General features: G+C 40.0%; 2 protein-coding genes across 10 annotated transcripts in view; one reads left to right on the plus strand and one right to left on the minus strand.

The window, feature by feature from the left end:
- The window catches only part of ACVR2A (activin A receptor type 2A), a 134,584-nt gene extending 113,078 nt beyond the window's left edge, over positions 1-21,506 (plus strand). For all 3 annotated transcript variants that reach the window (XM_006135677.5, XM_075933331.2, XM_075933332.2), the window contains exons 6-11: positions 355-498; positions 4,551-4,696; positions 9,890-10,004; positions 12,314-12,452; positions 14,515-14,645; positions 17,713-21,506. In XM_006135677.5, coding sequence (XP_006135739.1) covers positions 355-498; positions 4,551-4,696; positions 9,890-10,004; positions 12,314-12,452; positions 14,515-14,645; positions 17,713-17,907 — 870 coding nt within the window. In that variant the 3' untranslated portion in view covers positions 17,908-21,506. The remainder of the gene's footprint in view (positions 1-354; positions 499-4,550; positions 4,697-9,889; positions 10,005-12,313; positions 12,453-14,514; positions 14,646-17,712) is intronic.
- ORC4 (origin recognition complex subunit 4) overlaps positions 4,691-25,157 on the minus strand; it is a 77,363-nt gene continuing 56,896 nt past the window's right edge. For 3 of the 7 annotated variants that reach the window (XM_075933336.2, XM_075933335.2, XM_089779717.1), the window contains one exon: positions 24,038-24,397. In XM_075933336.2, the coding sequence (XP_075789451.2) occupies positions 24,209-24,397 (189 nt within the window). In that variant the 3' untranslated portion in view covers positions 24,038-24,208. Of the gene's footprint in view, positions 7,345-21,331; positions 22,904-24,037; positions 24,398-25,157 lie in introns of those variants that run through there. The other 4 variants (XR_012905160.2, XR_003091649.3, XM_025191041.3 and 1 more) reach the window with 4 other exon arrangements.

The following is a 25,157-nucleotide window of genomic DNA, read 5'->3' on the forward strand; positions in this document are numbered from 1 at the left end:
GATACATAGTTTCCTTGGAACTTTAAATAGGTACATAGAGATTTTTCCTGTAATTTTATACACATTTTCTTGTTTTGCTGGAATTGTATAGTGCAAGCTTTAAATTATCTAAAATTCAGGTAAGCAAACGATTATAACATGTAATCCAATCTGTCAATATCAATGTTTTGGAGTGTGTCTGCCTTTCCATTTGACTCAAATCTGTAACAGGTCAAAACAGATTTTAATCTCTTCTTATTTTAGAAGGTCAGTTAACTATGCACAATGAATTACAGCAGCAAACTTGTGACCAATAGATGAGAATTTTTATCAGAAATAGTAAGTGTACTAACTTAACATTTGTCTGTGTTTAAGGACAAACAGTCATGGCAAAATGAGTATGAAATTTACAGCTTGCCTGGAATGAAGCATGAAAATATCTTACAGTTCATTGGTGCAGAGAAACGAGGCACCAGCATTGATGTAGATTTATGGTTAATTACAGCATTTCATGAAAAGGTATGGTCAGATTTGACAGTGAATAACATTTGTTATTTTTATCTATTTAGTTGCATTATAATTTTATTAAAATCCTATAGTCTATTGACAAGCTTAAAGAAAGAGAGGCTGTCATTTGGAATTCCATCTAATTTTTTTTAAAAAATGGAAAGTAATTTCATGTACCCACCAAAGTTTCCTCTGTTTTTGTAGCTTCAGAGATTGTTGTTCTCCTCTTGCCACCTTCCTCCCCTCTACCATCCAAAACAAACAAAAACAAAACAGTTTTTGTCCTAGTAGAGGACCTGGAAAAGGACATTATTATTGATCCTTGCCAGAGGAAGATACTGTTTGTTTGTTTTTGTTTGTTTTTCCCCAAACAACACACAAATATAGTTTTATCAGTGTTATATTCTACGATTGCCAACCAGTTGGGGTTGTGCTGGAGGTAGAGGCAGCACGTGAAGCCTCTCCTACCACCTCTCAGGCTTGCAGCCATTCAAACAAATGACTGCACAGATGCTTTTCTGAGACGTGTACAGGGGTGAAGGCAGGCAGGCTCCCTGCCTGAGACTCCCCACTGGGTCACGATCCTTATCCAGCCCGCCAGCCATATTTTGCCCAGCCCCTGAGCCAAAGGAAAAGAAAGTGTTTTGCTTTGACCTATGTGACGTTAGGAAGGTTATTTCCTGGTATCAGTTTTGTAAAAATAATTACTCACTGTATAAAGATTCTACATAATGTAAATGTGAAAATTGGTTTATCTTGTGTCATAGTCAGTATTTATAGATTGACAGATAGCACACTTCAGTCCTAGAGCAGACAACCATTAGTTTAAATGTAGCTTTTGATACTAGATTTTGCTTTGGTTACTGCAGAGTTTAAAACAAGGCAGCTACCTCACATTTTTGATACCTACCTATTAAATTTATTTATGCATATTATGTGGAACTCAAAGTGGATCACGTAGGACAGGTGTGGGCAATAATTTTTGATGTAGGGCCCACTTGAAGAATTTGGAGAGTGGTCATGGGCTGCACTCTTCTGTCATCTGAACAGAAATGGTGCGGGGTCTGTGATAGGGATGGAAGTGACTAGTTGATTAGTGATGCGACTTGTTGCTTCCCCTCCCCCTTGCTGCTTCTATCAGGGAAGCAGGAGCCGGTGCTGTGGGGAGCTGGCTTAAAAGTCGGTTACCCCCAGCACTGTCTCTGCGGGGGGCAGGGGAGGTAAAGGCAGAGCGGGAAAAGGCTCAAGCAGGGAATGAAGCAGTCTCTGCTCACACTGGTTCTGCTGCGAATCTGCTTTTTTTTTTTTATGTACAAGAGTCCCAGCGGGTCTTCAGATTTTGAATTGTAGCAAGAGACCTGCAGTTCAAAGACAGAGGTGCCTTATCGACTAATTAATCCAATAGTCGATGGGATTTCCATTGACTATTCGATTAATCTAAATTTAGCATCCATAGTCTGGGACAGAGGTGGGGTGCAGAAGGGAGCTTGGGGTAAGAGTTTGTGGTGCAGGGGGGGATGTGGGGTCTGGCAGAGAGATTGGATGCAGGAGGGAATTCCCACCTGGGAGAGGAGTGCAGGAGGAGGTGCAGATGGTTTGGGTGCAGGAGGAGGTTTTGACCTGGGGATGGGATGGGAGACCAGTTGCAGACTCTGCCAGGAGGCACTTTCTGTAGGTGGCCCCCTGCCTGGCAATCTGTTGGGACCCTCAAGCAGACTCCCTGGCTCCTGCAGCCCTGCATGCCACTCAAAGTGGCTGGCTGCTGGGGCGAGAGTGTGTGTCTGTGCAGTGCATTGGAGGGAGGGAAGCAGCAGGTCTCCCTGTGCTACATGTGTCAGCAGACATTGCCCTTGCAGTTCCCATTGGCCTGTTTTCCATTGCCCCCATCCAAGGGGGATGCTGTGTTAAAGACACACATCTTGGCCCCAGCAGCCAAGCGCTTTACCTCAGCTCCCCACACTGCTCAGACAGGGAGAATGCCCGAGGTTCCAGCTGGATTGTGGCAGGCCGGATCTGACCTGCAGGCCCACCCTTCACTTAGGTTGAGGTGCTAGTTACTGAACCACCAGCTCCATTCACCCTCTATCCCTATACATTCTCTGTTATGGTAAGGGCCCCCAGCGCTGGACCCCCTATTCAAATTGCCGATATCCAGAGGCAGGTGTTAGTAGTGTTCTCAACATGTGTGTTTGGCAGCTGTTGTCACCAGAAGTAGATACCTCCTGCACAGAGAGGGAATTTAGCCTCTCACTGAGGCATCGCCACTGCGAATTGACTGACTGTCAGAGCAGTGCTGCAAGCCAAACGACTATGAAATCCATGCCCATCTTCATGGGTACTGCTTGTGAGTCACTTAGAATGGAATCAACATGAACAAGCACTTGAAGAAAAAATGGTTACCTACCTTTCATAACTGTTGCTCTTTGAGATGTATTGCTCATATCCATTCAATTACCTGTCCTCCTGCCTCTATGTTGGAGTTGCTTGCAAGAAAAAAACTGAGAAGATGTAAGGCTGAAAGGCTGACAGCACCTAATATACTGATGCATTTCCCTTTTTTTGTGTGAGTTTTTACCCACAGCAATAAGTGAGAGAGACTGACTCTTACCTGAATTTAAAAAAATGATATTTAAACCCCAAGAAGTTGTCATAGGGGATTCAGCAGTAAGAGTAGTATCTGGAAATATTTTAATTGTTTATAGTTGACTAGAGTGGTAGTCCGTAATACAAGAAAAGATAAAGAAATAATTTCTCTCATACTTCCCTTAACTCCAAAATAAAGGCTCTGAATACCAGAGCAATGTCTACATAAAAGTACATACATAGTTAAACATGGCTGAGGTGGAGCCACAAAACTCTTGACTTTTAGCCCAGAAAAACTGATCAATCCTGTTTTGAAAGAAAAGAAATCGCAGCATTTATCTCCAACAGTGTGTTTGACTAGATATCTAATTTTCTCTTTGTTCTTTTGCGGAATGGTTTCTTAATATCTACCATAAACTGTCTTCCTTTGTGTCTAGTCTTTTTTGTTTAAAATATTCACATTTGACTCCCCATTTATTTAATCCTGAAATAAATGAGGGTTGGTGGCAAATCAGACGTCTCTTTAATTTTATTAAATTGTTTAGTTATTGTGTGAACTATAGATATATCATGTAAGTATAGATACATTCTGTGTTGAGAGATGACCAGTTGAATTGGAAGTGATAACATTTTTCTAAATGTGTACAGGCAGTCCCCGACTTACGTGGATCCGACTTATGTCAGATCCGCAGTTACGAACGTGGCTTTTCTCGCCCCGGAGGACACGGACTGCGGGACCTTGTGGTCCCGCCGCCCGTGTACTCCGGGGCGAGAAAAGCTGCTCTGCGTCTCCCTGGTCTGCAGACCAGGAAGCCGCGGAGCAAAGCCGCGGAGGGGCTCGGGCAGCCCAGGCGCGCCTGGGCTGTCCCGCCGCCGGCTTTCCCCGAGGCTTTGCATAGGGCTTTATTCCGGAGGATTGGGCCAGTTTAGACACTCTTTTTCGGCTTTTCTACAAGCCGGAAAAAAGCGGCGGACATCTTTATTTAAATCCCGCGGGGGATATTTAAATCCCCCGCGGCTTTCCCTATTACGAAGTTTAAAATTAGCATGCCCCTTTCGGAAAAGGGGCCAGTGTAGACGTAGCCACAGGGAATGAGGTTGTTTGTAACTGAACAAAACACCACGGTTATTTCAAAAGTTTACAACTGAACGTTGATTTAATACAACTTTGAAAATTTACAGTGAAAAGGTTAAATGCAGCATTTTTCTATCTTAATTTAAATGAAATAAGCATAAAAACAGTTTCCTTTTATTTTTAGTAGTTTCTGTTTAACACGGTACTGTACCTATTTTTTTGTCTCTGCTGCTGCCTGATTACGTACTACTCGTTCCAAGTGAAGCATGTGGTTGACTGGCCAGTTTGGAACTTGGAAGTTCTATTGTATATGTAATTGTGTATGTGATACATTTTTTTACACTTGACCATTTAAAATATCTGTTAAGGGAAAATAATACTTAATTTTTTTCCCTCTGCTGTATAGGGTTCATTAACTGACTTTCTCAAGGCAAATGTGGTTTCATGGAATGAGCTGTGTCATATTGCTGAAACTATGGCTAGAGGTTTGGCTTACCTTCATGAGGATATACCAGGTCTGAAAGATGGACATAAACCTGCTATATCCCATAGGTATACTATATTTCAGATATTGTGTATTATCTCCTGTATTAAACTATAGTTTAATCTTTGTGTAAAGATATAATGACAATATAGCTGTGAATATTTTATAATCTCTAAAACATTTAAAATCAGATAAATAAGTGAAATAGCATTGCAACTTTGTACTTTCAAGAAAAATCTGTTCTAGATAACTTTATTTTTACTATTTTGAAATGCAGTTGTTTAAACTATAGATGAATGTGTCTGATTATAAAATGATGGTTATAAAATGTAAAGTGAACTACTACTACAACTACTCTGAATGTGAGACCCAGTAAACTGCATATAAAGCAGATCTCCAGATATTTCATATAGTCATGTCCAGATGACTACACTGTATATACAGGCTGAGGATACAGAATGCAAATATTTCAGTACTACTTTGTTTTATTATAGTGTCTATTAGCGATGTAAAATCATGTTCAATCAAGAAATGTAACATTTAACCAGTTAGCCGATTAAGCAGAATCCCATGGGTGGGGGGCTTGGCCAGAAGAGCGGCTGCCAGCCCTCTGGGAGAATGGGAGGCTGCTGGCTAACCAGTTACCTGTTCACATCTATAGTGCCTTCTCACATCCCTATATTTGAGGTTATGCATATATGTGGAATTCAAAAAGCATTTAAGCCTTTTTCTAATAACACTGAAGTCTGATGTGAGTTTTGTCATGGACTTATGTGAGGATCAAAGCCTAAAACCACCATCTGAGTTCTTTATGGGAGTAGCCCTGAACTTGTTTGAAGTCAAATTTCACTGGGTCTGTTCACCCGAACAAACGTTAGGTACATACTTAAGTTCTTAGTTACGTTGAAAAACAGTTAGGAAATTCCATGTAACTGTCAGAGGCATGCTGACTCTGCTTTCCATTCCTAATTAATCCACCTTCCAGCAATTCTAGAAGCAAATATAAGTGTTAGTATTGTCTGTAGGTTCAATTTTTATAATTATACCCAAATAAAAACTTTAGTTAAAGTGAAGTTAAGCGTACATAGAAGTAACTCAGATCCCTGTGCTTGAGGTTAGAATAGAACAGAATTAGTGCAGAATTTTAAAACCTTAATATTCCTCCTTTAGTTATATTAACTACCTTTGCATTTTTCTTTATTTCTTTGTCTGCTTTGAGATGTATTTTGAGATCAGAAGCTTTTTTTTCCCTAACTTGAGTTCATGACTTAAATTTTGAACAGCCATTATCCTTGTACAGTTTGCAGGTGGACTGCTGAAAATATTCATCACCAATTGTTTAAAATCTCCATTGTGTACGTGTTAGCTCCAAGTCTGACCTGTAGATTGATTGATTTACAGAACTTTGGTTCGCAAAAAAAAAAAATTGTTATAGAAAATAGTGAGCTCTCATAAAGATCAAGTGCCTATTTAGCAATTGGAATGACTGCCCATACTATCCTATTTATTTAATCAAGAATTTGGAAATGGGGCTTTTTGTGAAACGTGACAATACCAGTTGGTATTTTGTCCCATGACTAGGCCTCGTAGGCACTATAGTAACAGAAATGATAAAAGGGCCAAAGTTTATACAACTACTTAGTTTTACTTACATCTCAATGGGACTACTCAAAGTGCATAAAGCTAAGCATGTGTGTATGGCTTTGCAGGATTAGGGCCCAATATTTGTGAAATGATTAACCTGTGAATTTAATTTTTTTTCTAATGTTTGCAGTCACTGGAGCTAATGTTTGCAGTTACTGTATCCTAGCTCTGGATTTCCTCTTACTCTTCATGCAAATGGGAATGCTGACCGCTGGTGGGGCCACCCGCTGAGTTCAGTTTAGTGGTTCTTAACTAGACTCACTAAATTGAACTCCAGAAGATTAATTGCAGCAGTGGTGATATTCTGATTAGCGTAGACATGACCTTTGTGTGAGTAGCATGCAGAGAAGGGAGATTGGTCTAGAAATTTCAACACATAGTATGAACATGTGACTGGTATGAGATGGGAGGTGAAGACAAATTTATATATGAAGTGAAAGTGGTTTCATGCACCTTTTGTATGATGTTATGCTCCCAGTACACTTGTTCTGGACATACTTAAATAAGTAATGTCTTGTGGTGGGGAACCTTTTTTTTGGGGGGGGGGAGTTGAATTTTTTTTTGGGCTGGTTGACATTTTTTATGTGAATCACCAGTATTGAGGTTGTATGTGGATATGCAGTGTGTCCCAGTACAAACAAAAACCTAAATTTATGTAGTTTAAGCAGTCCATGGGTATGGATGACAATACATTAAACCAAGGGGTAATTAATAAGGAGCACTGCTTAAGGTGTTAATTTTATTTGATTTTCATATTAAATAAACACGACCCTTAGCGTACATGCATTATCATCTTTCTAACAACTCAAGCTAGTGAACACACTAAAATGGGACCTACTGCAAATAGCTATATAAATAAATCAAAGACATGGCCATTAAGTAAAAGCATAAAAAATATGCACAGCTTTAAGATTCTAAACAAATCTGAGTCAACTAGGAATAGTCATGCTCTCTTTGAAAATATTAATACAGTATTTACTGACACTGGAAAGGAGAGTAGAAGGCATTCACGCGGGCTTATACACTTTCTCTGGGGAATCTTTAGGATCCATGCTAGGCAAGTGAAACAGATCTGTAAAAACAGATAAAAGTTCTGGTTTGAAACTTTCACCTTGTGTGTGTCACTAACAGAAAGAAAAGAAGCCTCAGAGCATTGTCCAGAATCCAACTCCAATTGAAAGGCCAAACAAATTAAACAAGATCCATAGTTCTTCCAGTTTTAACAATTTACCATGTATTAACTAGTAACACAGAATTCTTAAAAATCATTAAGATCAGAAGTCCCAGAGGGGTAGCCATGTTAGTCTGTAACAAGTAGTCCTTTAGCGCATTAGAGACTTTATATATAAAAATAATCATGAGCTTTCATGGGCAAAACCTACTTCCTCAGATGAGCAAAGTGGAGAGGAAAGGAAGGACCCTTTCAATTTATAACAGAAAAATAAGGGGGGGGGGGGGGCAATTACCTGCCAATTTTAGTGCCAGTGCTAATGAGGCTAATTGACTGAGCTGAAAGTGTTCCAAACTTACCTTTCGGTATCAGTTGGGTGTTGATTGTAAGGAAAGCAGGTTTTATAATGCCCCATCCAGTTCATGCCTTTTTTCAAGCCACTAGAGATAGTATAAGATTTGCATATGAAGGCCAATTCCTCAGTGTCTTTCTAGTTGGATTTTGTACTTTCTTTGTAGAAGAATAGCTACTTTTTAAATCCATTGAGTGCCCAGGTAAGTTAAAATGTTCTCCTACTGGTTTTTGTGTATTAATATTTTTGATATCTGACTTTTGTCCATTGTCTAATAGTAGTATTTGAGTCTACTAATTGAGACAAACTTAGGGTTAAATGAAGAGGAGCAGATACCAATATAAGACTGTTGTGTATTTAGGAGGTTCTACACCAGAGCAATATGACTGGGGGAGGAACTAAAGAAAGAATGTAGTAAAACATTTTTCCTATTCATATTGGAGCACATCAGGGATGCCTTCTAGTTCCTTTTCTTTGAAATGTAATAAGGATGTTAAATATCGAGTAATTTACTAGTCAAGTAGTTGATGGAAATTCCATCAAACTAGTCAGTAGGCACTTCTGCATTCCTCCTTTGAAAGTACAAGAGCCCCAACAAGAGTCCTCTTGTACATTTCAAAGGAAGAATGCAGAACTCAGTGTGCAGCTTGGGGCCAATGGGCTGACCCTGGGCTGCAAGTGGGTGTGTCAGCTTTGAAATGTACAAGAGTCCCCAATGGGGGCTCTTGTGCATTTCAAAGCAGAAATGCCAGCTTGGAGCCTTGGGTCAGCGGAGGACCCCACTGACCCCAGGTTCCATGCTGTGCTGCTGCTTTGAAATGTCCCGCGGAGCCCGGGGTCAGCTGGGGAGTCCCTAGCTGAACCCGGGCTCTGTGCGGCATTTCTCCAGAACCTGGGGTCAGCTCTGCATGATTTGAAATACCGTGCTGGAACTTGGGAACCCAGCTGATCCCAGGCTCCATGCGGCACTGCTGTGGATCAGCTGTGTGGCACTGCCCCCTTTGAAACACTGCCTCAGCATTTCAAAGTGGCAGCACCACATGAAGCTCAGTATGCGCTCTGTGTGGCGCTGCTGCTTTCAAGTACCACATCTCTCTCCCCCTTCGCTGATTCTATCTGATACAGGTGAGGGGGGGAGGGGGATAGGATGGGATCAACTAGTTGACTCGACTCTCCGATAAGCATTTGATTATCAGATAGTCGACTAGTCCTTAACATCCTTAAAATGTAAGTATTGATGATGTGGCGGTTGTAATTTAAAAGAAAAGCTTTTCTCTCTACCACACGTTGCAGGTAGATTTATCTTGGCATTAGTTGCCTGTTACATGGTGGCCTTCTAAAAAAACCTCTGAGACCTGTGCCAATTATCTCATTTTTCTTCTTTTTGTAATTCTCAAGGCCTGCTTCTCAATAAAATGAGAAGGTCATGATTTCTGGGAAGAACCTTCTGCAATCTGAGTGGAAGATAGAAGGCCATTTTGTAGAACAAGTATTTGCTTTTGCTTATTGGGATGCCCTTATTTCTGCTCAAGAGGTTCTCCTTTTTATTGGTTCATGTGGCTGGAAGACTGGGTTTTTAAAATGTCGCTGTGCTTCAAAGTGAAAGAAACCATAGACAGAGGTGCTAGAAGCTGTGGCTTTGCTAAACAGATGGTAGCAGCTTCATGTGTGTGTTCCTTTTTGGTTTTGTAGTTTCCTCTGAAATTAGTAGGGTTCTAGCCATTTTTATTCTGTGTATGCTGATACTTTCACATCAGATTTATTTATTTTACAAATAAGATTTTCTTAAACTACGAAGACAAAAAATTCATAGTTAAAGGATATGCTCTACTGTAGTGACTTCTTTAATTTAGCACCATTTTAAAAATATTTACACAGGATCATTTTAAGGATGGACAGTTACATTTAACATTCTGTCTCTTAACTTTTGTTGTCATCCCTTTAATGTTATTTAAACATACTCAGAAACTTAAACATTATGTTTTCAAATTACGATGCATTTGCAAAGTGCTTTTTGTGCCATTAATACTTTTATTCTTACACATTTTTTATGTTATCTTTCGGTAATTTTTTCTCTTTCTGCTTAACTTGAAGGGACATCAAAAGCAAGAATGTACTGTTGAAAAACAACCTTACAGCTTGTATTGCTGATTTTGGTCTAGCTTTAAAGTTTGAGGCTGGAAAGTCTGCAGGTGACACACATGGACAGGTAAATTGATTTATGTAAAATAATTACAAACAATGCATACATTTAAACTACAAGACTTACCTGACATTGCCCAGGTCCTTCAGGGCAGAGAACTGGTGGTGTAGTGAATGTAGGAGTCAGGATAGGGCCTTCGGGATTGGGGGGCTGGGGCGGGGGGAGAGAGGACAGTGCAGGAGGCAGGGGGTGGAGATTTGTGTGGGAGAATATTGTGTTGAGGGGGGTGAGGAGGGGCAGGAGAGTCCCATCCAGCATGAGCCTTTTCTCTCTCCCATGCTTCCCTGAGCCACCAGGGACTTGTTCTCTCCCCCCGGCTGCCAGGGGCCCTTTTTTTCTCCTTCCCAGTTTCCCTCTTTCCCTGGCCACCAAGGGCTCTTTTCTTCCATAGCAAAGTGCCCCTCTGGCATTGTGGCCAAGGTCCAGGAGAGTTGGGAAAGGGTTTGAGGCAGAGGGACTACTTCCCTAGTTTGCTGGCAGGCAAGATGGAACCCCAGCCCTGCTGGCCATGCCCCTGGTGGTATAGCTGCCCTCAATGGACACTCTGCAGGATAGTTTTACCCTGCGAGCTCACTGGCCACTGTGAGTATCACGTCCCTCCAAACAGCCTAGAGCCTCCTGTTTCATGTTATGGAAAACAGTCCCTTTCCTGGCACTCCTAGTTGTCCTGGCGCAACCCAAACCTAACCTTGCTTTAAGTTAGGAGAAGGGAAAGCTGCATACCAACTTTGGTGATCTAGCTATTACCATTCAGGAGAAGTTCTTGAACAAATGGCTGTTAGATATATAAGAGAGAGAGAGAGAGAGAGAGAACTCTCCCTCTCTCTCACTTGGTTACATCTGTACGCAGAGCTTATTGCACAGATGAGGTACTCTTTGCAATCTTCCAGCACCCCACTTTTTTACTTCTGTGTGCTACTTACCCATCCTCCTCAATTCAGTGACCCCTGCCCATTCTTCCTGTCTCCTCCCACCAGAGTATGTGTTCTCTGTTCCAAGGTCCTGCATTCCCTTGCCATGCCAGAGGCTTTATATGCCCCTTTTTACTTGAACCCTATGTGAAGATCCCTCATTTTCCCTCCTGCATCAAGGAGAGTGGAAGGCATTAATGGATGCCATGAACCATTGATAGGTAGAAGTACTAGATGCTTTGTCTTTGCTAAACAGATGGCAGAAGCTTCATGTATGTGCCTGCTTTTTGTTTTTCTAGTTTCACCTAAAACTGGTAGGGTTCTGGCCATTGATGCATCAAATGTTAACTGAAAATTTTGAAATTTAATTAGATAAGGGTGTTCAAAATGTATGATACAGTAACAGAAATGTCCTGTTTTATAGGTAATGGGGATGTGATGGGGTAAGTGGTTAGCTGGTTACCAAGGAGCAGCCTGCAGCCCGCCATGAGTGGAGTGGCCTCTCCAGCACTGCAGGGCTGCTGGTCCCAACCTGTGAGGGTTTATGGGCTGGGAGTCAGCAGGCTTGCGTGTGGCAGAAGTGACAGCATGCAGGGGGAGGGGAGGAAGGGCTGCTGGCTCCCAGCCCAGGCAGGCTGGGAGCTTGCATCTCTCTCCTGCTGACACTTCTGCCCAGCGTGAGCCTGCTGACTGCCACTGCCACTCCTGCTTGTCCCTGTTTAATCAGTTAAACAGTGCTGGTTAATTAAATGGGATTTTACATCCCTAGTACGTAAGGCTCTCACAAGGTCAGCCAATTAAAACTTACAACAAAAGATTGTGGAAAGGGCTTACGTTGTCTTGACCCTCTGTACTACAATGAATTTTAAATAGAAGAAATGCGTTTTTTTAAATTTTAGGTCTAATTGAGTAAATCAGATTGATATATTTCAATCTCATAATTGAAAATGGCCAACAAATAGAATCCTATCTGAAGATCTTCCTTTCTTCAGTGTCAGTTGCCTTCGACTGACTTAAAGGAATCTGAGTGACACTTTTGAGATTAATAGCAGAGGGAATTATCATCTTCCATCAACCAGGAAGAAAATAAGATTTAGGGGAGGATAGGGAAAGGCCAGGCTTGATGAAGAAAAAAAGTAGTTATTTTTAAACATACATGCAGACTTCCATGAATTCTGGAAATCATTTTAGTAGGTCAAACTATCAAGGTATTGAACATCTTCCACCTGTCAAATCTAAGGGAGTTGAGGGGATGCCGCACCTTCCCGGATTTAATCAGAAAGAAAGATGGTGACTATAATTGTTTTTACATTTTGGAGAAAAACTGTAAAGTAAAGTCAGTCTTTTTTGTCGTCTTGAAAGAAATTAGTGCAGTAACACTTTATGCTTGAATATCTTTAAAAGGTTGGTACGCGAAGGTACATGGCTCCAGAGGTATTAGAAGGTGCGATAAACTTCCAAAGGGATGCATTTCTGAGGATAGATATGTATGCTATGGGATTAGTCCTGTGGGAACTGGCATCCCGATGTACTGCATCAGATGGTAAGCAAAATGTTTACTTTTATAAAAATACATAGTTGATACTTTAGTACTTAAAGCCTTGAATCAGTGGGGAGTGGAAAGGGAGGGGGAAGGGGATGAAGAAGCAAGTTGTCTCTTTCTCTGCTGTGTGTGTGCATTTCCATTTAAGATCTGAATTTACCATGCTTAAACTGTTGTTCTTTGTAACGTTCCTGTAATATGTATTAACCTAATTGTAACCTCATATGTATTTCAATCTTAATAAATCCATTTAACACATCTTTTGGTCTGAATTTCCTTGTTTCTTTTTTTCAAGCTTACACGAAACAAGAAATTCAAAGATAATCTGTCATGTGATATTTCTAATAATATTGATAGTATCCATCTTAAATTGCTTTACTCTTTGGCTGCTTAATGGCCCTTTGCAGCAGTATAAAGCAGCCAGATCATGCTGGACAGTTAATCTGGGGTGTACAGCTGCAAAGCTGTTTAACACCCCATTTTCCCCCTCACTCTTGCTTCCTGTTTCCCGGTGCTTACACATTCCCCCACTACCTCTTGTCTTCCACAGTCCATTGTGTACAAATTCTAAATTATTTTTCTCTCCTAAACCCTTCTGTTCCTCTGCACACATTTGCGTGCTGGCTCTTGCCCCTTCACTGTTTTTTCTTCTGAGTAGATATGGTGCAACAAGTAGCTTCTGAAAAGAAAAATATCCAGGATTAAATGTAATCTTCTGTTGTTTTTCCATAATTGAAAGCTTGTTTCTCAATGAACGCTGGTGTATACAATTTTCTTCAGAGAAACTTAAAAAGAATTGCCCTCAGAATTGCCACTGCTTCTGTTTTGTTCACAATAGGAGTGAAGTCAAGTTTCTTGCATGTAAACTTTGGTAAAGGTATAGTGTAATTTTCATGTGTAACAGAGAGAATTCCTGGACTTGCATGCAATTTTTTTCAGCTTTTGATTAAGGAGTAATTAAGGAAGCACCAATTATTTAAGTTTTAATTCCTCCTTATCTCTAATAATTTGTGTATCCATATATGTTGTAAAAGCTTTGAGGTAGAGGCACTTCTTTATTTTCTGGAAAAGTACCCAGCAAGTTTATTTCAAAGCAGATATTTGCAAACCCAGACTTTTCAGAGGAAGATGAATTTTGAAATTTTTGAAAAGTAAGTTTCAATAGTATAGTATAACTTCATTTCAGAATTGAATCTAAATTTATTTCCTAGCATTTTTTTAATAAACGGAAAACATGGTCTTAAAATAAGTTTGCCAGGTGTCCAGTTTTGAGCTTTCTGTTCGGGAAACAAATTGAGAAAATATAAATGCCCAGTATTTCCTAAATAAGAGGTGATGTAGATTGTAATGTAATGTCAAGTGTGTCTGGTATTTTTGTTGAAGCCATCTGGCAACCATATCTTAAAATGGTCAACCCTAACTATAGGAGGCTACCAATTGTAAACTTGTCTGAAGAAGTGGGCTGTGCCCACAAAAGCTCATGATACCATCTACATGTTTTGTTGGTCTTTCAAGTGCTGCCATACTATTTTTTTTTTTTTTAAAGTTTGTGATATACCTAAGTTAGGTATATGAAAACATGATTCTGACCAATATAGTTGTGCTGCAAAAACCCTGTAGGGTCAATGTAGTTACACTGGTAAGAATGCTCTTCTTTTGTTCTGAGAGGGGAGAGTATAGACTAAAATAGATTCTTGAAGCTGCATTCACACTAGAAGCGCTTTGCTCATAGTGTGGGATCTGAATTTTGATGGTGGACTTAGAGATGACATTGCAGCCTGTTTTTGGACCTTGCTTTATTCTAAGTCTTAGTTGTTGCTGTTCTTTTTTCCTGGTTATTTTTTTACAATCTAGTTTCCCTTGCCTTCAGCTTGATTACTGTTAATATAATTTCATGAGTGGAATGGTAGAGATTTTTTTTAAAGAACACAATTACTCTGATACACAATATTGGCACTTTGGCATTATATGAGTTAATGACTGTACAGTGTTTTGACATACTTATTAAATTTGTGGTATGCCAGTTGTCTGAAACACAACTTATTTTATTATTACAATATAGGGCCAGTGGATGAATACATGTTGCCATTTGAAGAGGAAATTGGTCAGCATCCATCTCTTGAAGACATGCAGGAAGTTGTAGTGCACAAAAAGAAGAGGCCTGTTTTAAGAGAATGCTGGCAGAAACATGCTGTAAGTCTGGCATGGGGAACCTCTTTTGGGTTGGGGGCCACTCACCCACAGAGTCGGGGGGAACAAGAAGCAAACAAACAAAAACAGCATTGACCTCGCTGTCAAGTGAGAAGGGAAAAACCCCTCTCAGATGTGGTGCATCTGAGAAGCAGAAACAAACACTCATCTCATTACCCTCAAGCTCCAGCTGAGGCTCAGAGCTTCTCCACAGAGTCATTTAAGCTCTTTTGGGGGCCTAGAGCTCATGGATTTTGTGGAGTTTCCTCTCCTGCCCCCCGGGGGTCTGAGATGGGGACAAAATGAGAGTTTCAGTGTGTGGGAGAGAGCTGCCAGGCAACAGATTTGGGATAGGAGTCTGGTGGGAGAAGGTGAGAGGAGTCTGGGGGTGCAAGGTCTGGGCAGGAGGTAGGATGCAGGAACGGGATAGGGCTGTGGGGTCTGGGTGGGAGATAGGGCACAGTAGCAGGCTAGGGACTAGGGAGCCTACCTAGTGCAGCTCCTGGGCGGGCACAGGTAGTTAGTTCTATGCTGCCCTTTCGGGTACCGCCCCCTGCTGCTTCCATTGGCCATGATTCCTGGCCACTGGGAGCGACGGTTGGAGCCTTTAAGTGACTGAAGGGACAGAGCTTCCCTTTGCTGTCCTTCCCCAGCCAGAGATGGAGGGGGAATTGAAGTCCACAGTGTTGCTTTCTTCCCCCTGCTAGGCAGAGCTCGCAGAACACATCTGTAGGTTCCCCATCCCTGAAGTAAGTAGTAAAATAACCATGGTCTGAAACTATCATTGTGCTTTAATTGTAAAATTGAATGAAATATTGCCTTTAACTCTTATCCGTGGACACTTTTTTCCTTTGGATACAATATTTTATATAACAATTAGTTCTATTGAAAATGTAAAACTGTATACGAATGTGCTTTTTTACTACTTAGTTTTTAAATGCAGGGCTCACAGTAAAGATTCCTTACTTCTTAAAAATTTTAAACTTCCTTGTTGAGTGTAATGACTCTTCAATTTTAATCTTAAGCAGTTATTAAAAATATAATATGAAGACTAATTACTGAAATGATGCCATCTCTTTGGTAAGCTGCCTTTAACTCCACAGTAACACTCTCAGAAATGTAAAAAGTGCCTGAAACTTCAAGGATAATTTAGGCAGAATTAATTGCCTACATTTGGAAAAACTGGTATGTTCTTTTCAGTCACAATAGTCAGAATTTTTGTTTGGTCTCTAAAATCAGCACCTCTGATAGCATACTGCTCCCTAATAACAGGCTAGGGTATTTAATTTCACAATAAATTGCAAAGTAAGCACGCATCCATTACCTGACTACTAATACCCTGGCTTCTATTCTTATTTTCTTTGGAGTTATTTCATTCACATTTTCAACAGGACCAATAGTTTGAGATCTCCTATTTTAAGATAAGAAAGGTGCTATATAACACACATATATACAGGGCTCAACAAATAATACAAGTAACCTGGAAGAGCCAGGTTATTATTTGTACAATAATACAAATAATATAAGTAACCCGGAAGAGCTGGGTTTCTGCGATCTGCGCAGATCACTGGACAGCGCGGCTGGCGAGCAGGGCTCACCGCGGTTCGGTGAGCCGTGTGTGTGTGTGTGTGTGTGTGTGTGTGTGTGTGTGTATTTATATGGAGAATAGAATTCTGTACTTAGGAAGGGTTTAAACAGTTTGATGTGAATAAGGTAGGGATAAACCTCAGTTCTGGCATTTTCTAACTTCAGAGTTCTTCACTTTGCCACCCATATCCTTTTAAGATAGCTTTTTTTTTTTTTCATATAACTTCCTGAAAAAATGTGATCATGTCAACCATATTGACCTCCACATGGTTCATCATCAGGGTTGGGACCCTTAAGATATATAGGCATAGATCTTCTAGCATCTTAGCTGAGAATAGCCGTTAGCTACACGAAGTTGTTATCCTCAGTGTTTCAGCTATTACAGGAGGATGACACAAATGCTTTTGTCATTGGACTTCACTGCTAGACAGTTTGAAAATGTTGAGACTCAGATATCGTGGTGTCTTTCAGATTCTAGAGAATTTCCTGAAGTAATTATTAGACTTATGCACCCAATCATCTTTCTCCACTCGTGCCCTCCTGCTGGTCTGTGTCCTGCCCTTCTCACCCCTCTGTATTCTATTCAGGTTGATTACTTCTCAGTGTTGCCTGTGGGCCAGCAGGAGCATTGAGAGCATAGGAGAAAAACTGTCTCTTTGCACTGAATTGGTGTCACAGCAGCTCCCAGGTTGTAGGAATGAGAGGAAAAATCCAGCTTAGTCTCCTTTTGAAGATAGTCCATGTACAGTCCATTTGATAGGTAGGAGCTATGAGGGGATGAATTATGCTCAGCAGAGACAGAATCTTAAGAGGATTACAGTTAAATTTTCCAAACTTCTAGTGAACATATGTGATCCCCTCCCCCCACCAAATTGAAGTACCTGCCTGGAGATGCTAGAACAGCACCTAGACTAATGAATGAATTGCATGGGTGGCCCTCCATCTCAGTGGGCCACAAGATTGTTGTAACCAAGATGATTTCCTGCTAACTGTGCTTGTATTGCTAGAATTTGTGGGGTGAGCTGACTGAACTGAAGCAGTGCTTTGATTGGATTCAGAGAGAATGCATGACTTTTAGTCAATGTTGTGTGCGATCACCACACACCTCACTTCATGTGCTCTTCCTTTACATGCATATCACTTTAGTAATACCAGTAGGAAAAAAAATCTATGCAGGTGGAAATCAGTGGAATCTGGCAGCCATGCACATGGGCAAAGGTAAACAATGTCGTGTGGGACACTTGAGCATGGGCAAATCACCATATTTTGCCCAATTTCATTCTGAATCAGTTGAACTGATTTAGCTGAAGCATTCTGCAGGGGGAAAAAAATCTGAGGCAGATAAGTGGCATAGAAAATTTCAGTGTGAGTGGTTTAAGTTTGGTAAAATTACCATTTGAAAACAGGATCCTAGAATGGAAAGCATAAGGCAACGTAAACTATTCTATTATCAGCTCCTTTTATATGTTAATTTTTCTTTTAGGGAATGGCAATGCTCTGTGAAACAATAGAAGAATGCTGGGATCATGATGCAGAAGCCAGATTATCAGCTGGTTGTGTAGAAGAACGGATTATTCAGATGCAAAGACTGACTAATATTATAACAACAGAGGACATTGTGACAGTGGTCACAATGGTGACAAATGTTGACTTTCCTCCCAAAGAATCCAGTCTATGATAGTTATACTGGTTATGCATTCTGACCAACAGGACTCTGAACTGGAGCTGCTAAAGCTAATGAGATTGCTTACTGTTGTTACTTACTACATGAAATGAGGAATGGTAAGTCTTTTGGGAATGTTGATGAGACATTTTTCCAAACATGAATACATGAGACTTTACTGCATTCCCGTCTGACTGAGAAGTGGCAAAATATTAAGGAACTTAAATAAATGAAGAATATGGACCTATCTGGGCTAATCAAGTGTTTTAAAAACTGACATCAGATTTCTTAATGTCTGTCAGAAGAGACTAATTCCTTAAATGAACTACTGCTATTTTTTTTAAATCAAAACATTTCATTTCAGATTTAAAAAGGGTAACTTGTTTTTATTGCATTTGCTGTTGTGTTTATATAAATGACTATTGTAATGCCAATATGACACAGCTTGTGAATGTTTAGTGTGCTGCTGTTATATGTACATAAACAAAAGTAATCAAGTGGGATATAGCAAAGAGGCTTCCAAGCATTACTTAAACCTCCCTCAACAAGGTATACCTCAGTTCCACATCTGCTAAATTATGAGATTGACAACACTAACAGTCTGATTAATAAATTGATCCATGTTTTTTAAGTGCTGTATTACAAATTCATTGTTATTTTTAAAAGGGTAAGCTAAGCTTCATGCCAAGAGTAAATGGCCATTCCTAAAGCAGTGTTTTTATCCCTTTTTTGTGCTAGCTTGTGTATAAAAAGTGCTGGGTTTGAAACAAAACTTTCTTCCTATTTTAGCTTAAAGTTTTTTTATCTCACCTCCCGTTCCCAAAATATTGCATACATTTTTACTGAATATTATTTAGGTTTGCTGTGTCTGAGGAATATTTGAAAATTTTAAGCATGACTTTTAATTTTATGTGAGCTATGACACTGGAAAGCTCTTAATTCTTATTCTTTCTAAAAAAGGCTTTTTCCCCCCTATTTATGTATGTAAAAAGTTCTGTATAGTGTATTTTGTTTCACTAAACTGTATGCAGTGTTCTGTATCACTGTTTCAGGATCACCTCAGGAAGCTTAATTACCCTCAACTCCTCACTCTCTCTGCTTTGAGATTTGCAACTTCTCTTCACTTAAGTTTGGTGCCATCGTGTTTGAGTGATAATTGATGTCTGTGATACATGGGTTCATCAGTTACGTTAAAAATGATAGCCACAGACTTCCGATGTAACTGCTTAAAATAATCAGGGATAACTTTAGTTATTATGCTATAATTTCAAATATGCAATGACTATTTAGAGGTAACGAACACCAACATAGGTAGCACAGTCTAGCAAAAAATAATAATAAAATTGCTTTCACAGCTGACTCCAACATTAGTTTTAGGGTTTAGGAGATCATGCCTTATATACTCTGTAACTTAAAAAACCTGAATTGACCATAGGTGCCAAAGTGCTTTTCAAAATTAATATTAACTAGTTATTTGATCCTTTACATTTATACAGGTCAAAGTTTAAAAAAAAAATTTCTAAAATACTCAAGTAATGAACCAACAATAGCCAGTATTATACTATGTATTTTGTCAGGTCATATTTTTAAATCATGCATTAGATTTTTAAGGAAGTTTTTAATGTCACAATCAGGAGCTCACTGTGAATGTTATCTTTAAACAGTTATTTGTAAAAACCACAGAATACACTCAATTTTACATATAATATGCACTTAATCTCTGGGAACAATAACATTATTTATAAACAAGATCTAGGTGACCATATTCTAAGCAGGGGGAGGGTGGAAGAAGAGTAATAGCAATGTTATTCATGCATAACATTCAATACAGTTCTGTTCGCTGTATGTCACTTACTCCTAGGGTTTCGTGGTAGCCATAAGAATCCTGCTTTATTGGTATAGGTGCAACTTGCTCATTTTGTTTATAAAACAAACTACTTGTGCACCCATTTTATTGATCTGATTTTCATTTTGCTTCCACCTTCGTTGCAGGGATACAATACCTTAAACATATATCAAGTGATCATGGCTAAAGCGAGATGAACAAAAAAATCATATTTTACTGAAAAATTGCATTGCTCTTTGATGTTTAAACCCAACACTGGCAAAGGTAGAAGGAACAGCATGGATGATATAAGGATCAGTTATCAAGATTCAATGCTGAAGTTATACCTAGCTAAGCACATGTCTGTATGAGCTTTGCATCCCCCATGCATAATCCTTTAACTTCTGCTGGTATGGGCCCTGGTGGCCATGCTCTTTGGGGGCTCTTTTGATGTTGCTAGTGCACTTTGTGTTTGCAAGTGATGTAGGGAAATCACAAAGCCTGAATTTAATGGGATATTTATTTTCATAGAAATTCCCACAGTGTGTGAATATTGTACTAACTATTTTCTCATTTTTGACAGCATAGTACAGTATCTCACTGAAAAGGATGTTCATGGTAAAAGTGTTTTTTTTAATAATTGGTGAAATAACGAAACTTTGGTGAGCTGTTCTTATACATAAGATTTCTGTTTTGCAGGGCATTTTAACCCATCTGTGTTCCTTTTATAGTACAGTAAATATTGCTGATGTGCAAGTTAAAATGTTTGAGCCAGATTCATGAATGAGGATAAGAAAAAATAAGAACTAAGCTAGTGAAAATATTCTGGCATTACTTACTAGCAGAAGTAGTGACCATTGTCCCTCTTCGTACTTACAGCATGTGTGGTGGTGTGTGTATGTACATATATGGTCTATTCCGGTGGTTCACTGTATTTTGGCTTGTGAAGAAAAGTCAGTCCCTTGGCTCTCACTTCCAACTTGTTGGCTTTGCCTGTCTATTTAAATGAACGCTGTATAACTGCCACAGGACTGATGGATTGGCCAGCTTTTGGCTTTCCTTGAAGTCCAAGCCCTGCCTTTTTTTAGTTCATGTTAGATACTAGGAAATTTTTATATACCATGATGCATGACTCCTCTTTGTACACCTACTACTACATGTACCTTAGCATTTCAGATGAGACTTGTGTCTCAATTCTTGAAGTTCCTGAACTAGCGTTGTCATTCATGGTGGTGTTTTGAAACTATAAATCAGGATGGAAATTGACCACTTTGTACCTTCTATTTGAAATAGCAAAATTCATGTAGAGTAGCTTTAAGAGTTTTGGAGTGCCAGCTAAAATGTAAACAAACAGAAGTGAATATTTCTTGATTTCTCTTCTCAACCTTTTCAATGCATTTATTTTTATTAGGAACATTTGGTACAAAGTACAGAAAGCTATATGCAGGTTTATGGGCAAAATGATACAAGTAGCATCCTTGATGGAACATCATTTACCTCAGATATTCAACCAGCAGTACTTTTTTTTTAATGCAGTCTCAGTCCATAAATATTATTCGTTACCTCTCAAGATATTGGTAAGCAATTATTTTAGCTTTACTCTGTATTTATCTGTTTTGGGCACAGGTTGTTGTACTACTGTCAAATTATACTTGCTATTTTTCTGCAAGTATCAAAAACAAAACCCCAGCCCAGGATAAAAGTGATTGTTAAATATTGTATAAATAAAAATGTATGCTCTTTCTGCTCCTACCCCCAAAAGTTAAATAAAAATTAAGTGACTACTGTATTACTTGCATATGCCTTTTTTCAACTTTTCATACCTTCTCTTGGGGCTTGGAATCTAGGTGCATTTTGTGCTGTGACACTTGATCTTCAGAGACCTTGCACAGGAAAAGCTTAGAGAGGACCCCTTCTCCCTCTTCCTCCCCCCGGCCATATTTATAGCATTACAATTGAGAAGCAGAGTAGAGGCTAATTTATATTTCTTGCATTTGACATAGAAGGTAAATGTTTCCCTGCATTACTTACTAGGAGGCAGAATTCAGTTCAGTTTTCAGCAGGGTATTTGTTAACCAAACAGCTGCAAAAGACTGGGAGACACTCCCTTCCCTCTCCCTATAAATAAGAAGAGTGGAGATTCAGAACTGAACCCAAGAACTGTAGGTCAGCCGAAATAGTGAAAGCATTTTACTAGTCACTTTCAGTATCCTTTGAAATAACGCTTCTGTCCACAAATTTGGGTTTTATTACTCCCTACTGTGGATTTGTTTGGAGGCAACTTTTGGTATCCCACTCCATCAACCTCAACCATGGAAAAACAGCCAGAAAAGGTAAATGTCTTATGTGCTACTTGGACTATTTATCACTATTTCCCTTTTCTGGCAACTTTATATGGAAGCCAGTTGTACCAGCTTTTCTGGTTTTGTTAGATTATGCCCATCCCTGCTTTTCAGAAAATTACAGAGCTGATAATTAAGAACTGGTGCACTATAGTCACTGATAGAGTAGATTCCATAGTTTTGGCAGGAGTTTAATAACAGAAATTGAAGTTCTTTGTAAGGGAATAACTAAGTCTGTCTTAGAATAGATAAATTACTATTGTTCAAATTGAAAATGTTCTTACTGAGGTTAAATGATCATTCTGGTGGTTACTGGACTGGAGCCTTTGTACCTATGAACCACAAACCATCTTCAAGCCTCATGCCTCCTAATAGGGTTAAAGGGTATGACTGTTTAATAACTTAAGCTGGGATGTGTCACTGTGGTCTTAAGTCGATTAGACATACAAAAATGTGCATGGGTTGTATGCTTCTTGTTAGATCCAAGCATGTTTAAGGTCAGTTTTTATCTGAAAATGACACGTGCAGCCAGGACAAGTAAAAGAAATAAAAATAGTATACCTAGATCAGTCAGAACACTAAAACATCACACTTTGTGCATTGCAGAAAGTATGAAAGTGTTACTAATACAAGTCTGAGTTGGGAGGCAGTGAGAGACTGCTGGGGTATTTGAGGCACTGAAAAGGAACATGTGTGTTCCTTGCTTTGCTCACAGGTTGTTTCTAAACAGTTAATCTATAATTCACCATGACTGTGGAGATAAAAGTATATAAACTGCAGAGCTGGTTTGGGAGATGCAGTACCTGACTGGCTGTCAACAGCTGATCTTCCCCTGGGTGGATTCCTCGGAGGAGACGGGAAGGGGAAGAAGAGGAGGAAAGAACACGTGAACACATGCTTTTGGTTGTGCATGTTCTGGTATGAAACTGGGAAGCATGACAATCTCTCCACCAGGGGCACAACTATAGGGAACACAGCTCCTGAGGGAATTCTGTGCCAAAAAAAGTTTTGCACACTTAAGATTCTGCAAATTTTGCCAAATAAAGGCTCAAGCATCAGAGTGGGGAGTATAAGCCACTGACTGCACAAATGTTAGATCAACCTGCTGCCCTCTTCCCCCACGAATTTGGTGGTTAGTCTGCACTTCACCCTGACACTGAGGGCTAGGGTTGGGCTTGACTCAACAGCCTGAGGCCCTACATCTCCAGGCCAGGCACCCAAGGTGTGGACAGGCAATTTGGCCTAGCAGGTTCAGAAGGGGGTTCTGAGTCAGGTGGGGATCTGGCTGAAGGTGGCTGTAGATCCTTGACCTACCTGAAGAAAACCTAAACCCAACTGAACTACGGCAATTAACCAGAAAGTATTTTTAACTGAAGGCTAGGAAAAGAATCTAATCTGCTACTGGTGTTTATAGACTAGGGATGAAATAGTATAGTCCATTAACTGATAAGCAAAAGCTTAACAGTTAATGGTATAGACTACATACTTTCTCCCCTTCCACTCCACTCTTGCCACTAAGTTTTTTTTAGCAGGCTGGCCAGCAGCCCAGCTCAGTCCTGACTTGCACTGGGTCTGGGTCCTACCCCTGCTATGGTTCTGCAATTAAAGTGTATTAGCAGCCAAGCAGACAGCCAGCCCAGTTCAGTTCTGGCTCGTGCCAGGTCCCGCAGCTCAGACCTGCAAACCTCTCCCTCCACCCTAACAGGGGCTACTGCCTCTATCGGAGGCAACAGCATGGAGTGACAGGCAGCTAGTCTGCGAGGGGAGCTGGCATCCACACTGCTGCTTGACATCCGCTCTTGTATCAGACAGCAGCATGGGAGTGGCAGGGGGTTCCTCAAGGGTGGAGCCAGAGCACACTCGCTCCTGGCCTCACGGCTGAGGACTATAGAACAGTCGAGTAACCAATACGACTTCATGAGGTTAATAGACTATTCAATTAACCAATATTTAACAGCCCTCGTTTAGACTTCCCACACATTGTAAACATCTCATTCAAGTTTATTTTCAGTACAATGAAATATTTGACACGGATGCTATATTTAAAAAAATTCTGTATAACTTTCAGAGAATAATTTCAGTGCATGATACTCAATACAATCAACTTACTGTATTTCACCCTGATGTGCTTTAATAAGCTTCAGAAAGTTCACAACCAACTCAGTGAGGATGTTGCCCACTGTTTCACATCTGTTGGGCAGTTTGGATACACCTGCAAAGCGTCCATGATTTGACTATTGTCCAAAAGCAGCTTCATTAGTTGATATTCTCTCTGGGCACGCACAGATGGTCCATCTACTGGTTTTATTAACTCTAGTTGTAGTAAATGTTCAAACGCCTACAGGGAGGAAAAACCAAGCCAGTCCACGGTATGAGTACACATTTTCTAGGCTACAACTACCATTCTGAATAGCTCATTATGACACCCAGAAGTAGTAGCAACTACTATGACTGAAATATAGCTACTTATACTCATTTTGGTTGCTCAGTTTTTGCAAGAACAGGACATTTAAGTTTCTCAGGCTTGATATAGTAACTGGAATTTTTCAGAATGTCTGAGCAGAATACATGCAGGGTATACTAACAGTTCAATATGTTCCACTCCATTTTGTGCACACAACTCATTTTTAAAAGGCTTTGTTCAATCTTGATTTTCCTGCAAGAGCAGGGGTTGGCAACCTTTTCTAATTAAAGAAACAAACTACATCAAATTTCAGAGCAAGTGGTATAAAAATGCCCATTTGCATGACTGAAAATATGCAACTTAATATTGATAACTGACAATAACAGAATAAATGAAACATACTCAAACTTTAATGGGACTTGCATCTTTTCATATGATGTAAACTTCAAAGAAATAACTGGTGAATCTAACTTCATGCATGCATTTAGGCTGTCTTCTGTCAATCTTATGGCAGGGGATGTTGGAATGAAGGGGACTCAGGGCAGGTGTGGGGAGGGAGGGATGCAGGAGTCTTGTGATGCTGGCCAGATGGAGGCTTGTTGGGCATAATATTTTACTTGATTTAAAAACGAAGCCTGGCCAACAAAAGATTTCAGCATCTGTATTTATGCTAGGCGTGGGAAATCTTTTTTGG

Source organism: Pelodiscus sinensis, chromosome 7 (assembly GCF_052426305.1).
Source record: "Pelodiscus sinensis isolate ZL-2025 chromosome 7, ASM5242630v1, whole genome shotgun sequence".
Lineage (NCBI taxonomy): Eukaryota > Metazoa > Chordata > Testudines > Trionychidae > Pelodiscus > Pelodiscus sinensis.